The sequence below is a fragment of the Poecilia latipinna genome, unplaced genomic scaffold, assembly GCF_001443285.1.
Source record: "Poecilia latipinna isolate Pla-1442-1.1 unplaced genomic scaffold, P_latipinna-1.0 Scaffold55, whole genome shotgun sequence".
Classification (NCBI taxonomy): Eukaryota; Metazoa; Chordata; class Actinopteri; order Cyprinodontiformes; family Poeciliidae; genus Poecilia; species Poecilia latipinna.
The window spans coordinates 456,243-470,008 of NW_015112671.1; the positions used below are offsets into that span (position 1 = coordinate 456,243).

Genomic DNA, 13,766 nt, shown 5'->3' on the forward strand with positions numbered 1-13,766 from the left:
CCAATGAAACTAGTACTTTTTCCTCAATTTTTACTTGAAACGGAAATGTTTCTTTTGGTTTATCGTATTCCAAGTGTACCAAGATATTTGCAGTAGATACTAGACCAAAAATGCTTGTTGTGTTTTTGATGTACACTGCTCAAAAAAATAAAGGGAACACTCAAATAACACATCCTAGATCTGAATGAATGAAATATTCTCATTGAAATCTTTGTTCTGTACAAAGTTGAATGTGCTGACAACAAAATCACACAAAAATCATCAATGGAAATCAAATTTATTAACCAATGGAGGCCTGGATTTGGAGCCACGCACAAAATTAAAGTGAAATGTTCCCTTTATGTTTTTGAGCAGTATATTTTATTGCAATGTTCTATAATTAACACAAAGTGGAAGTAAAGTGATGCACGGCTTTCTTTCAGTCAGTAGTACAGGCTTTTGAAGTCAAACTTCAGCACATAATACTTGAGTAAACTCAAACTGAAATGTCTCTTCACCACGCCTCTATACAATACAGTAACACTGACAGAAAGGTTTGTCCTTCAGAGCTGGCAGGAAGCAGCATGTCATAAACTCTGAGCTCTGAAGTCTCTCCACAGGTAGAAATAATGACAGATTTTCTGGGCACAGCAATATTAATCAAACATCCATTTCACCTCGCTCTCTCCAGTGTGTTCGCCTCCTACGCAACCAGAGAACGGAGGCTACCGTTGCCACCCGACTCCCTGCCACCGGCTCATCCACAACACCGTCATCGAGTATTTCTGTGACGAGGGATACACGATGAAGGGCGACTACAAGTACCTCACCTGTCTTAACGGCGAGTGGGACAATCCCATGCAGATCAGCTGCAGACTAACACAAGGTTTGTTAGCCTATTTACTTTTATTTTTGGATTTTGATTCATTTCCTTTTTTTTCTTTGAAGGCTTGAAAATGTGTAAAATTATGACAGAGGACAAGAGGCATAATAAAAAAAGAAAAAGTCGTATTTGAATAAAGTCCTCATATTACGAGAACAAAGTCGTAATAATACAAGAACATATTGTGAGAAAAGTTGTAATATGATTTAAAAAGTCGCATGAGGATAAAGTCAAAATGATATGGGAATAAAGTCATAATATTACCAGAATACAGTTGTAATGTTAGTAGAATGAAGAAGTAATTTTATGATAATTACTACACCAAAAGAATTATACTTTTTTTGACTTTGTTCTTGTAAAAATACTCAGTCCAGTCCTAATACACTGTCGTATTAAAGATTTGAATAAAATGTGTATATTTGATTTTAAGTCACTCGCTCTCATTTCAGCAAGCTACAAATTCACTGTGAACCTCTCTATTTATTCTTATAAAATTGATTAAAAGTCCAAAGGTCTCTGGAAATGTGCATGTGAATCAGCGATCTAACTGCTTCTACGCCGTTCTGTCTTGTGGATCTTCCAGACAAGGAGCCCAGCTTGCCATTGGGGATGCCAGCGCTGTCCATCGTGTTGACCACAGCGAGTTCTGTGTTACTCATCCTGCTCTTAGTGGTGCTGTTCGTCCTCGTACAGCCAAAACTCAAGTCCTTCCATCACAACAGGTGAGATAACCTCCACGTCAAAGCTTTCCCTTTTCGTTTCCTCATACCGCAAAACGGAACTGGTTTCATGCAGTAAGTTGTGTCTTGTTTGTTATTGAAGAAAATGTTTTCTGCACCTTATCCTGGGTGTAGTTGGTAATTATAATGTTTTTTTTTTTTACTAAAATGTGTTAAATCTTTAACATTAAAAGGTCCACATGTCCACTTCTTCTACGCTCTTACCTGTTAGTCATGTCTTGGTTGACTCTTGTTGTGTAATTTAGCTCATGTATGACTTGTTCTGCAAGCTTTCATTTCTGACATTCCTGGCCAATAAAATTAAAAGCATTTAAAAAAAAGTTAATCTGATCACATTTGACAACTGCATCTGCTGGTGCTCTGTGTTAGAAAAGCCAGGGTGATTTGATTTGATGCTCATTGGCAGTCTTGTTGATTGTGTAATGGACCAGATGGCTTCGTACAGCCCGATAAACAGTCAACACTAATCGCTCTGAGATTTTGCTGCACCTCGCAACATGTTGGACCCTAACCTAAAACTGAGTTTCGTATTTAAGAGGGAACTACTGTGTAAAATTCATATTTTATACATTTTTAGATGCATAAAAAAACAGGTGTTTTTGCCAATAAGTTATTGTTATTTGGTGTCTGGAAAAGGAGCCTTTTCAAAAACCTCCTGATTTTTAACTCGCATTTATAACCCAACAACCCAAGCTGAGCTCCAGCATATTTAGTTTGCTGGTTTTACAGCCGTTTGTGCAGTACAACGGCTGCTGGAAAGACGAGTGTTGTTAACTTACCGTCCAAAAACCACTTGCTGTATTCTTGTTGGTTATCCAGGAGGCTCTACTAATGCTTTTCAAAGATATATGGTTGTATAATTGTAGAAATTTTTACCTGCAAGAGGCTCAAAATAGGCAGAACTGAGCAGACTGCAATCTCATTGTCTAAAAATGTATTGAGCATGTTTTGCATAACCCATAGGAAGCACAATATGTCACCTTTAGGTCACATATTCGGTTTAGCATTAAGTGTTAAATTATTGTGTGTTTGTATTTGGTCATTAGGAGGGAGCAGGGCGTCTCAGGCCAGACCAGCTCCATCGTGGTGGAGGGTGTCCAGGTGTCCCTGCCCTCCTACGAAGAGGCGGTATATGGAAGTAGCGGACCCTGCGGCATGTCTGGACCTTCTCCTTCTCCGCCACCGGCTGCAGCTCCACCAGAGTCGCGGGTCCCCATCGTGCTCTCCGAGGGGCTTCCTCAGGGAGCCGCGGGGGGCCAAAGCTCCAGCAGGAGCCGCCAACACAGAGAATTAGACTTCTGCCTCCCGTCAACCTCTTCCTCCTCCTTCTCCTCCCGCCGTCACGCAGAGACGGTGTTGGTTCATCAGGCGCCCTCATCCTCCTCCTGCTCGTCTTCGACTTCATGGGCTAGAGAGCACCTTGCGGGTGCCTGGGCGGGCCCCCTACCTCTGCGTAGAGACTCTGAGAGCAGCGACCAGCACAGTCTGCTTTCAGTCACCTCTGTAGACGAGTTTGCTGACGGTAAGAGGAAAATCTACAAAAATCTTTTACGAATATGACTTGATGTTTACATTTTCTGTTGGACTGATTCATTTTATTTTTTTTGTACATGTGTTATAAATATTCACATCGCTTAAATTTAACGCATGTGCATTTGTATACAGTTCTCTTAAGTCAATATCACTTTTTAGCAGCAACTCTTCAGGGTATGTTTATACTAGCTGTGCACATCTAGAGACTAAATGTGACTATATGAAAATACATATTTCTATAAAACGTTAAAGACAAATTTTCTGCCAAATACCACTGAATGAATTTTTGTTTTTTGAAGATTTAATTTTTGGAAAAGCTGAATTTATTTTTTAACCAATGCACCACTTGGGTTACCATAGTTCATAGTGATGTCAGCACACCTACGGCGGCCATCTTGTTTAACAGACGTGTTTTTCAGCCTCTATTTATTTGGACTTTGAATTCAGGTCAACTCTATGATGGAATCTACGGGTCAGGCTGCAATTCTTTTTCTTTTTTCTCCCCTTTCAATCATGAGAATAAAGCCATAATATATTAAAAATACAAGTATTATTTTCATAACACAAAAAATTATTAAACTTTTCTTCATTGAAACTACTGTTTTTCCACTTAATTTTAAGACTTCCTGGTGAAATTGCGTAATTATTTTTGCTAAAATTATAACTATAATCTCGTAATTAATAATCCGCTGTTCAACTTACAGAAGGATTGATTGAAATAAAAACCACTTTTTGAAAACGTCTTCTGTCATTTGTAATTTCTCTTTTAGAAAAAAAAACATTAAAATCAAGAAATCGGATCTGTTATGAAAAAAATCTCAAATGTACTCCAACCCTTAATTTCTTGGTGCAAAAAAAGTTAAGCCAGACTATAAGAAATGCAACATTTAACCTGCACAGAGGTCACAGAGGATAGCAGAAACACAATCTGTAACACAACAATGCAAAGCTGGAAGTGAAAACATAGCTGTGCACAAACTGATGCAGAGTTTTGCACCAAAGTTGATGCAGCAACCTTCGCTCTGCTCTCATATGACTCCTCTGTTCCCGTGCAGATATCCCTCTGTTGAAGGAAGCATGATGCCTGCAGCCCGCTATCAGCAGCAGCAGCAGCTCCTTCCTCTATCTGTCGCTGCTGTCCGGAACCGACTGTGGCTGCCTATTTACTTCCCCACAACTCCCCTCTGTCGTCCGAGCAGCCAGCAGAGAAGTGACTAGAACAATGCTCAATCTCCCACTGCAGCCTCTTCTGCTATTACTGTTCTCAAGCGAAACCAACCATCAGTACCAATACTGCAACATAAGCAATGATGGAGCCCACTGGACCCTTATGCTGGTTGAACCTGAGCAAAGGCCAGACGCTTTAAGTGGAACCTGATTGACGTAAATCCTGTAGATCCTGTGAATAAGAGTGAAAAATTACTTATCGAGTCAGGATTGTTTCATAGGTTGCGTGTTGCCATGCTTCTCACCCAGTGTAGTTATCTGTATCTCCACTGCAAATAGTTTTACTTTTTTTTTTTCTTTTCTTCAGCAAAAGCTCTAGACTCATCAGTTCTGATCGGAATCTCTGTCGATACGGAAAAAAAAAAGAAAAAAAGTTTGATTAACTTGTGATTTTTGGCTCCTGAAGCTTCAACGCTCAGAACCGTCTTCCCGCTGTACTTGAAAAGTCGTGAGTCACGCCTGACTTTTCGCGGCCCTCTTCTGCGAATGCTGCATGTTGTTTTATTCAGTTCACTGCTGAACGACGCATGAAGCCTCCTCTGTTTCCTTCTCTCTCTCTCTCTCTCTCTTTCTGTTCACCGCCGCTGTCTAGCAAATGGATTAGCCGGAGTGACAACCGTGTCACACAAGCTAAAAGCAGCGCGCGGCGTTTCATTAAGCGCCATATCACAGCTATAAAAAGCCCTGCTTCTTTATTTTCCGCCGCCAGCTGCAGCCGTATCTAGAGGCTGCTCCTTCTGCTGCATGAGTGGGATTGATTGGTGTTTTGGCTGCACATCTTACACTTCTCGTACACGGCAGAGGGGCGACGTGGTTTTCTGCCTGAGCTGAAGTGAGACACCTGTTGTGATCGGACAGCTGTTTAAACTTTTTAAGGTTCCTATCGTTTAATTTTTTTCCCCACCTCACTGTATTTATTGTTTGCGTGTGACTGTTTGCTTTGAGTTTCCGAATCGGAGTGTGTATGTGTGTGTATTTCTTGTGTAGCCCAGGCAGGAGAGAACATGTCCAGATATGGTAGGCCTCGACGCAGCCCTTTTCCTGGCTTGCTTGTCCTCAGATTGAGGACAATGTCCCAGTCTTTCATCGTAGGAAAACATCCCTCCCAACGCTTAAAAAAAAGTCACATGAACAAACCAGCTTCACTTGTGGCATTGAGTTTGCAACACAATAAGGGTATTATTTATCCACTCAAGCTAGAATACGGCTGTAAAACTTCACTCTCCTTAAAGGAAATGGCTCGCCTGTCTTCATGCTGAACTAAAGACTCTCCACTGCTGAGAATTGTGGAAACAAACTGCAACTGGTTGCAGTAAAATAAAGAAAATAAGAAGAAAATGCTTTGTTAGATAGCAATACACCCCCCTGCATCTTCCTCGACATACTCACTCTTAACGCCAAGTGCAAATTAAAGAGAGAAAACGCGTCCTTCTGTTCGAAGTCATCATCTGTTTTCATTCCCACTTGAAAAGCCTTGAGCTGGTCACCGTGGAAACAGCATGGCTCGGACAAACCCTGACAATTACTTTTTGAGCTTTTGAAAACACACAGACACACACGAGCCGTCTAAATATCTGTTCTAGTTTTTATTTGGCTTTTTTTTTGTCATTGTCAGCGGCTACTCTTTATTCATGCACACAAAATGTTGCCTTAGATTTGTACATTTTCTTTTCTTTTAATATGTATAATCTTAAGCCTCCAAATTGATTCTTTTACAGTTTTTGCAACTTGTTGTTTTCCCAATTGCCTTACTCTATTCTTTTTCTATTCTATGCATAAAAGTCTTTATTTATCAATACGTTTACTTCTGTTGTGGGCACAACTAGGCGAATGTCTGTCCCTTCCTGTTCTCCCCACTGTTTTTCCAGCAACTGTGATGAAAATTGACAATAATAACAATGATCCTGAAAGCACCTATATTTCATTACCTTTTGGCTTCTTTTGCTGCAAGACGACTGGAGGGGGAAAAATTTTTCTAAAGATGCACTGTTGTACGGTGTTTATTCCCCAGAAATAACAGGTTCAAATTACCCATCTGGACTCTTAATTTCAATGATTTAAGCTTTTTTTTCTCTCTGAACATGGCAGTGGGTGTGAAGATAGTAATTTAATATTTGTATAAAGTTTAATTTAATTTTACAGTGTGTATATAACTTTCTAATTAAAGCTTTCTTTTAAATGTGGAAGAAGGTGTGTACTTTTTTCAGTGTTTTGCTTATTTCTGTTCATGCTGCATTGAAATACTCTTCCAAACACTTTTGTATCGACAGTTTTAGACCAGTTTTAAATTAATTTTTGAAAGTGTATCATGTGGGCAGGGTTGCAAATAACTTTTTTACATTTTGCTATGCTATGGCTACAAATTTTAAGCAGATTTGAGATACTTAGAGATTTATTGCAGTTTTACGAGGAACACTACATGATTTACAATTTGACAAATGCATGTATGAAAAGTGGGAAAATGAGTGCAAATAGAGAACATAATGGACAACTATGGTCATCCTCTTTAAAGGATTGTCATACAAAAGCCTTGTTTTAGTCAGAGGCTTCAACTGAATATATGTAAGATGGACTGCTACTGGAGATCTTGCCCACAGCCATCACCATTTACATCAACTCTAAAAAGAAACTTGGACATTTTGAGTTACAACAATATTTAGTGTTTTTTCAATTGAACTGAATGTCTGATGTTAACTTAATCACTCTACACGCAAGAAAGGGGAATTAACTAAATATAAATGCATGATAGACTTTTGAAGTTTTGACTAAAAAACAATGTTGGAAAAATGTAATCTTTCACATCAATCCCACTTAACTTAATGTAAGAAATACCTGAATCTGTTCGATAAATCCAAGTACACTCAAGCAGCTAAGGATACTTCGCATGCTTTCCTTCGATAAATTCATAAATCATTTACGAATTTATCATGGAAGACTATAATATGGTTAAATATTTATTTTATATGACTGTCTCTATACTTTCTGTTTTGTGAGTCTAAAAAACAGTTCACCTATTTTTCTTAGCCTATTATCAAGGTTGTAGTGTTAAATATTTCTTTCGATGTTTGTCACGTCTTTTGTCTTAAAAACGCAGCCATTGTTTGATTAAACACAGTAGTGTGTTAGTGACCCCCAGTGGTCAAAAACGTAACTACACCATTTGAAAAGGGGTGTTTTATTGCGTCATATTCGCAAAAGTTCGGAATACGTTTCGGGTTTGTTCGTGTTCTGCAGTCTTTGCTTTCGCTCTACGTCACGTGAGGCTTTTTTCTTTAAAAAGACTCCGCCCTGAAACAGCAGCGGCACCATTTTGTTTCATCTTGCATTACAGTCGACGGTTCACGGGATAGAAAGAAAAAATAAAATAAGAAAGAATAGGTCTGCAATCTTCCTGGGGTAGGTACATAGTTAGAATATTTATATTTTCACTGTAGCAATTCTGCATTTTTAGGAGAAGCGGTATAATTAGTTTCCGCTGTTATTTTGATGCATTAGCTTGTAACACAGTTAAGGCCCAGGCGTTGACTAGCATATGCAGGGCTTTTGCTAACAGGAAAATGCTTATAACGCCTTCTGATTGCAGCAAATTAAACTAAAACTGTCGACATGAGCGGATGTCGTATCTTCATCGGCCGCCTGAGCCCGTCGGCCCGAGAGAAGGATGTGGAGAGGTTTTTTAAAGGATACGGCCGCATTCGGGACATTGACCTAAAGAGAGGCTTCGGCTTCGTGGTGAGTCACCGCAGGAGAAAGTAGGTCACGGTGAAATTGCTGTTTGTGAACCGGAGAGCATCTAATTAGATGCTCTCTATAAGAGATTTCCACCTTATAAACCAAACGTTTGACTGCAGAGGGAGTGATTTTTGCACGTCTTATTGAATTTTCAATGAGAAAAAGGAAAGGATGCCCCCGCCCCCCTCTCCAAACCTTACCATGCTTCTCTGCTAGCCTGAGCAAGCACCAACCCGACATTTCGCATGAGTCTGAAGCAACATTATTGTACGCCTTGCGGGCAAGTTGAGCAATTAAAAACATCAGTTTTGCAAGCAATGATTAACTCAAATATGCATGTGGTGGAATACCAATTTTACAAGAGTAAGATGCTGCGGTTGCATACCTCTTTTGTGAACGCCTCTTTGTGTTTTTTAGGAGTTTGATGATCCCAGAGATGCTGAAGATGCTGTGTATGAACTCGATGGTAAAGAGTTGTGTAATGAAAGGTGAGATTTTCCTGTTTTAAGTTAATAGACTTGTTGAACTCGGTTCTGTTTACACATTGTTCTTTCAGGCCGTATTAGCTTTTAGTTTCTGTACAGATGGGATAGCCACAAACCTGGATGTGCAAGATTTCCCCCAGAAAACTTTGTAAGCCCTGTGCTCAGGGCGCTTGGGCAGTCATTCATCCAGCGTCCTGTCATGTTTTTGAGTTTAAAAATGTTTAAGGTTGACAGGAAATTTGAAAATATCACTTGATGATTATGTGTTATTGAAATATTGGAAGATTAATATCTGGACACCAACTATAAAAGTTTTAAAAATGTGAATATAAAAAAACTTAAATAAGCATTGCTTAGCCTGGTGGGGGCACAAGTAAAGCCTGGTGGCCCACCAGGCTTATAATACCCTAATGTGTAATTTTATAGGGTTTTATATACAGGGCTGCAAGTAATGTAGGAAAAAAACGCACCAGGACAAGGATTTTTTCCAAATAAAACTTGCTTAAAATGTTTACTTTAATTTCACTTGGGTGTTTTCAAGGTTTGCAAATTGCTTGATTTCTGTTAAAACTGCTTGATATTCAAACTGCACACTTTTGTAAAAAAAAAAAAAAGCGTTTGAAAGTCTAAATTTGGAAAGTATTATTTACAGTTGAAATCAGATGTTTTCATAAACACAATAAAAATACTTGCAGGTTTTTTGTCCCTGTTTGACATTAAATCAGACTAAATTTCTCTGACTGAGGTCAGTTATTTTATGCAAGACATAACATTTTATTACATTTTAGTTTATCCTGTCTTTGCTGTAGAATGTCAGATATTCTAGGCATTATTAACAGTGTTAATTATGATATAGTGGTGAATTTAAACTGTCTCTTGTTTTTATGATTTTTTAACTCTGGAAAAGTGCTTGAACCTTACTGTGGGGAAAAATGTACAAACCCTGAAAATGTAATAGAAATTGCAGGTATATACTGTTATATCAGCAGTTGAAATACTAACAAAACAAACTTATTTTGAGAAGACAGTGATGAGTTATTGTAATAAGTCCTGTTATACTGCAGTGTGTAGACGTGCAGACTTGGACGAAAACACTAGTTTGTGGTGAAATGCGATTCTGAAGTATTGACTCAGGAGGGGTGATTGTGGATGATTTGTGGTTGTAACTTTGAGTTCAGGGAGTGAATAAGCACCAACTTCCTACTCAATCAGTCCTTAATTGGCTTATTAAATCATGCCTGTCAATTGAGCTTCTGGAGTTTCTGCTTTTTAAATCCAAAATCTTCCCTTATTAAATGCAGGGTCACCATTGAGCATGCTCGTGTGCGTCTGCGGGGGGGCCGCGGGCGAGGAGGTGGTGGCGGCGGCGGAGGACGTTTCTCTGACCGCTACGGTAGAGGTTCCCAAAACAGTCGGAGGTAAAGAGAGGCTTTTTACTTTCCTGTCGTTTCTGTTTTATTGTTTGTTTTTCAGAGTTTGTATGGGTGTGAGACATCAATTTAAACAGCACAACTTTGTAATAAAGTCCAATTTAACGCTTGATCAAACGCCTAAACTTGGAAAGCATTATTTGCGGTTGAAACCATATATTTTCATGCACCTTGAGACAGTTTGAAGTTAAAGCAGACTGAACTTGTTTTAGGTTATTTCTATGTGCTAAATGTAGCCCTGCCACAATAAATAAATCAATTAATCGCTTGATAAATTAAAAGAATTTGTCGTCTTTCTCTTTTTTTCTCTCTTTTTACCAAAAACTGAACGATAAGTCTTCAGTCTGGTGTTTTGGTCTCAACTATCTCTGGTTTTGAAAGATAATTTTGTTTTCAAAGACTTCATAATTTATTTTACTTGTTTCTGTTGTTTGTTTGTTGTTGGATATTTCAAATATCATCCAGTCCCAGTGTTTAAAAGTTTATCGATCGTTCAGAATGTGTTCTTGCATTTATATGGCATTATTACTATTATATTACTTGAGAAGGTTCTTAAAACAATAATATTGTTTATCGCAATAAGTTCTGAGGCAATTTATCATCCAGCAAAATTTATCGTGATAGGCCTAGCTAAATGCCAGAAAATCTGGTGCAAACACATTTATTTTTATTTATTGTTCCTAATGGCTCAATTATTTATGTGTAAATGAACTAAAGTTTGGCTTGTATTTTACGTTAAACAGTATTATTGAGATCTGGGGAAATTGTGTTAAAATAGTGTTTTTGTTCACTAACTAGTCGGATTTATAGTGTCTGAGACGTTTCAAAACGTTTTATCTAATCTGTAGAAAGTAGTAATGAATGCAATGTTCTTATTTATTTTTTTATTTCCTCCTAGCCGAAATCCTCCTCCGATGCGCACTGAGAACCGTCTGATTGTGGAAAACTTGTCCTCCCGCGTCAGCTGGCAGGTCAGTATTTCTTTTAAATGTCTCATTTTTCACAAATATCACCACCTGCATTTATTTAATTCCAACAATACACATTGTTGTTCAATTGGCTGCTAAAAACCAACTTTAAAAAATTTAATTTGTATTGTCAGTCTTAGCCAGGTGAGTTGGTTTCAGTAATTGTAGTAATTGTTTCAGAATTAAACACTTGTTGATGTTTTTAGATGCAGTTTTAGCTAAACACAAAGCAACAAAACACCAAATTTGTTCATGTTTTCACATTTTAACCAATTCTCCACCCCTTTATTTGCCAGCTTGACTGTTGTGTCATGTGGAAGAGCTCGCTTATGGTGGAGTTAACCCCTTCTGGGTCCTTCAGTCTGGGTTGAGCCTGTGCTGTCAGCCAGTGTGTCCTACTCCTAGTTGATGCCTGCTGGTCATGTGAGCGCTCGCTCCACACTAGAGGCGCTGGCGGCCCTTCGCTCGCTCGCACCGCCTGCTGTGTGGTTGAGGGCGAGAGAGAGAGGAAACAGAGTTGGCAGAGAGAAAGCAGAGGAGAGAGCGAGAGTCGATGGTGGTGGCGTATTGATCGATGGTTCGTTAATTTGAGGGGCTTCGATCGATCGATATCCCCCCTTCCTTCCTTCCCCTCGTGGTGTCCCCCGCACATCGTGAGAGAGAGAGAGGGTGTGAGTTCCTCCCAGGGGCCCGTGGATAAAATCTGCTGTAATCCTGGTAATGGTGGGCTCGGAGAGCCTGCGGCCCACCCCAAAGGGTATCGCTCTCAGGTAGTAGTTTCCTCTCTTCCACCCTGTTCACTCTCTTTACTGAGGTGGGGTGCCGAGACGGGGGCGGTCCCGGCGCCCGGCACCACCCGGACCCTCCTTGCCGGGGGGGAAATGGGGCTCTTGGTGCCAGAAGCTGCAGCCCAGTTGATGAAGATGATCATCTGTGTAGTTTTAATGGAGCGATGAGCTCACAGATCTCAATGCTGCTGGAAGAGACTGACCTTGTGCTGCAGTGATCCCTGACAGAAAGGGGTTTACATCAAAACACATTATTATTATTTAAATTTTTCTAAAACCAATCCTGTTAGAAGCACTGAGTCGGTGAGCAGCCATTGGGTTCCTTGGACTCATCCTCTGTAATTGCTGTAGTCTGTGTAATTCTGAGGATCTAACCATCTCTCCCTTTGGGTAAATCAGTGCAGTTAATATCTCAGCCTGTGCTTGTTGCTCGCCGCACCCCTCCAAAAACTGACCTGAGTTTGCGTGTGTAGGACCTGAAGGATTTCATGAGACAAGCTGGAGAGGTGACATTCGCAGATGCACATCGCCCAAAACTCAACGAAGGGTACGAGAATGGGAGGGACACAAGTCAAAAACAGCATATAAATATTATTACAGTTGTTTTTTTGTTAGTGTTTTCTTCACATGGTGATGATTTATTGCCATCTTAAGGCTGGGCAATAAGTCAATAGCAAAATATACAATGACAGACAAGTGATCAGTGTCAATATATGACAGCTGATTTTTTTATTTTTTCAGGGTGGTTGAGTTTGCCTCTCATAGTGATCTGAAAAATGCCCTTGAAAAACTGTCTGGAAAGGAAATCAATGGAAGGAAAATCAAACTTATTGAAGCTTCCAAGAAGAGGTGAGTTTCAGCATCAAATTTCCCCTCTAATATAAAATTAAACATTTCAAAAGTTACTGTTTGAGCACGGAAAGTATTAGAAATATGACGTGGTTTGCACAGGTGCTTGAAGTTATTGAATTAAGTGTTTAAGGTGCAGAATATCACAGTTTTGTAGTAAAATGTAATCTAACGTTTTATTAAAAACCTAAATTTGGAAATTGTTACATATGGTTATTTTTTCTCACTGTCTGAAATTAAATTAAACTTTTCTTCTTTTAGGCTAGTTGGAATCATCAAAATTATTTATATTTGCCAAATGTAAGAAAACTTGGCGAGAACATTGTATTAGATTTTTTTTCACTGCATCGTTCTTGGTTTTGGTGTTTGAGCATTAAGGTCATTTACCTCAACACTAATTGTTTGGATTGTTTTATGGGTCATTAAACATTAATTAATTTTTTTTTTTTGAAATATGGAATCATTAACATATCATATAACAGTGAATTGAAACTTGCTGGAAGAGTTTGAAAACATCTCTTTCAGTCGTCACCATTTTTCCATCCTAACTGTCGTATTTCTGTTCTTTTAGGTCGAGAAGCCGTTCCCGTTCGGACAGCTCGTCCCGCTCGCGCTCCCGTTCCCGCGGCCGCTCCCAGTCCTGCTCTCCCAGACGTTCCCGAAGTCCCGCCAAGGCCCACCACCGCTCCCGCTCCCGCAGCGGCACGCCGGCGCGCGGCGCCTCCTCGCCTAGCCCCAAGTCAAAGGACCCCAAACGCTCGTCCAAAAACAGCAAATCAGTAACACCGTCCTCGCCGCCGCCGGCTCAGAGGTCGTCCAGATCCCGCTCTCGTTCAAGATCCCGCTCACGCTCCCGTTCTCGCTCCAGATCTCCAAGATCCCGCTCTCCTTCTACTGACAGTCAACGCTAAACTGGCTTAAAAAACAAAAGCATCTAGAAAACTCCCGTTGCCTCCTGGGAAAGCAGAGAGGTGAGGTTTTGTTTCAGATTTTTGTTTCCTTTTTGGATTGTTCTTGTGACTGTCCTCAAGTTATTTTTTACCAACACAAACCAGGCTTATCTGAAACGATTAGCTGTCGTTTCTCCATTATTAATTGGCAGGATTTTTCCAGAATGCTTCTGAACTCGGAGTGATGCCTCTCCTCTAATGT

At 39.8% G+C, this 13,766-nt stretch overlaps 2 protein-coding genes across 3 annotated transcripts in view; both read left to right on the forward strand.

The window, feature by feature from the left end:
* Positions 1–4,727, forward strand: part of susd6 (sushi domain containing 6) — a 37,468-nt gene extending 32,741 nt beyond the window's left edge. The window contains exons 4-7 of the mRNA XM_015054174.1: positions 671–865; positions 1,446–1,584; positions 2,649–3,124; positions 4,191–4,727. Of these exons, the coding sequence (XP_014909660.1) occupies positions 671–865; positions 1,446–1,584; positions 2,649–3,124; positions 4,191–4,216 (836 nt within the window). The 3' untranslated portion in view covers positions 4,217–4,727. The remainder of the gene's footprint in view (positions 1–670; positions 866–1,445; positions 1,585–2,648; positions 3,125–4,190) is intronic.
* A 2,915-nt stretch (positions 4,728–7,642) lies between these two features.
* On the forward strand, positions 7,643–13,666 carry srsf5b (serine and arginine rich splicing factor 5b). 2 transcript variants are annotated; one of them, XM_015054204.1, is made up of 8 exons: positions 7,643–7,762; positions 7,946–8,094; positions 8,512–8,582; positions 9,881–9,997; positions 10,908–10,980; positions 12,239–12,312; positions 12,507–12,614; positions 13,186–13,666. In XM_015054204.1, the coding sequence occupies exons 2-8, from the start codon at positions 7,969–7,971 to the stop codon at positions 13,523–13,525; spliced, it is 909 nt and encodes a 302-aa protein (XP_014909690.1). In that variant the 5' UTR covers positions 7,643–7,762; positions 7,946–7,968; the 3' UTR covers positions 13,526–13,666. The 2 variants fall into 2 exon arrangements, with proteins under 2 accessions (XP_014909690.1, XP_014909698.1); XM_015054212.1 differs by having other exon boundaries at positions 7,643–7,758.
* Positions 13,667–13,766: the final 100 nt, after the last annotated feature.

Coding starts and splice junctions, on each gene's coding strand:
- srsf5b (XM_015054204.1), top strand. CDS start 7,969: ATGAGCGGATGTCGTATCTTCATCGGCCGCCTGAGCCCGTCGGCCCGA. Junction 8,583..9,880: donor AAAGAGTTGTGTAATGAAAG/GTGAGATTTTCC, acceptor TATTAAATGCAG/GGTCACCATTGAGCATGCTC. Junction 10,981..12,238: donor CCTCCCGCGTCAGCTGGCAG/GTCAGTATTTCT, acceptor TTGCGTGTGTAG/GACCTGAAGGATTTCATGAG.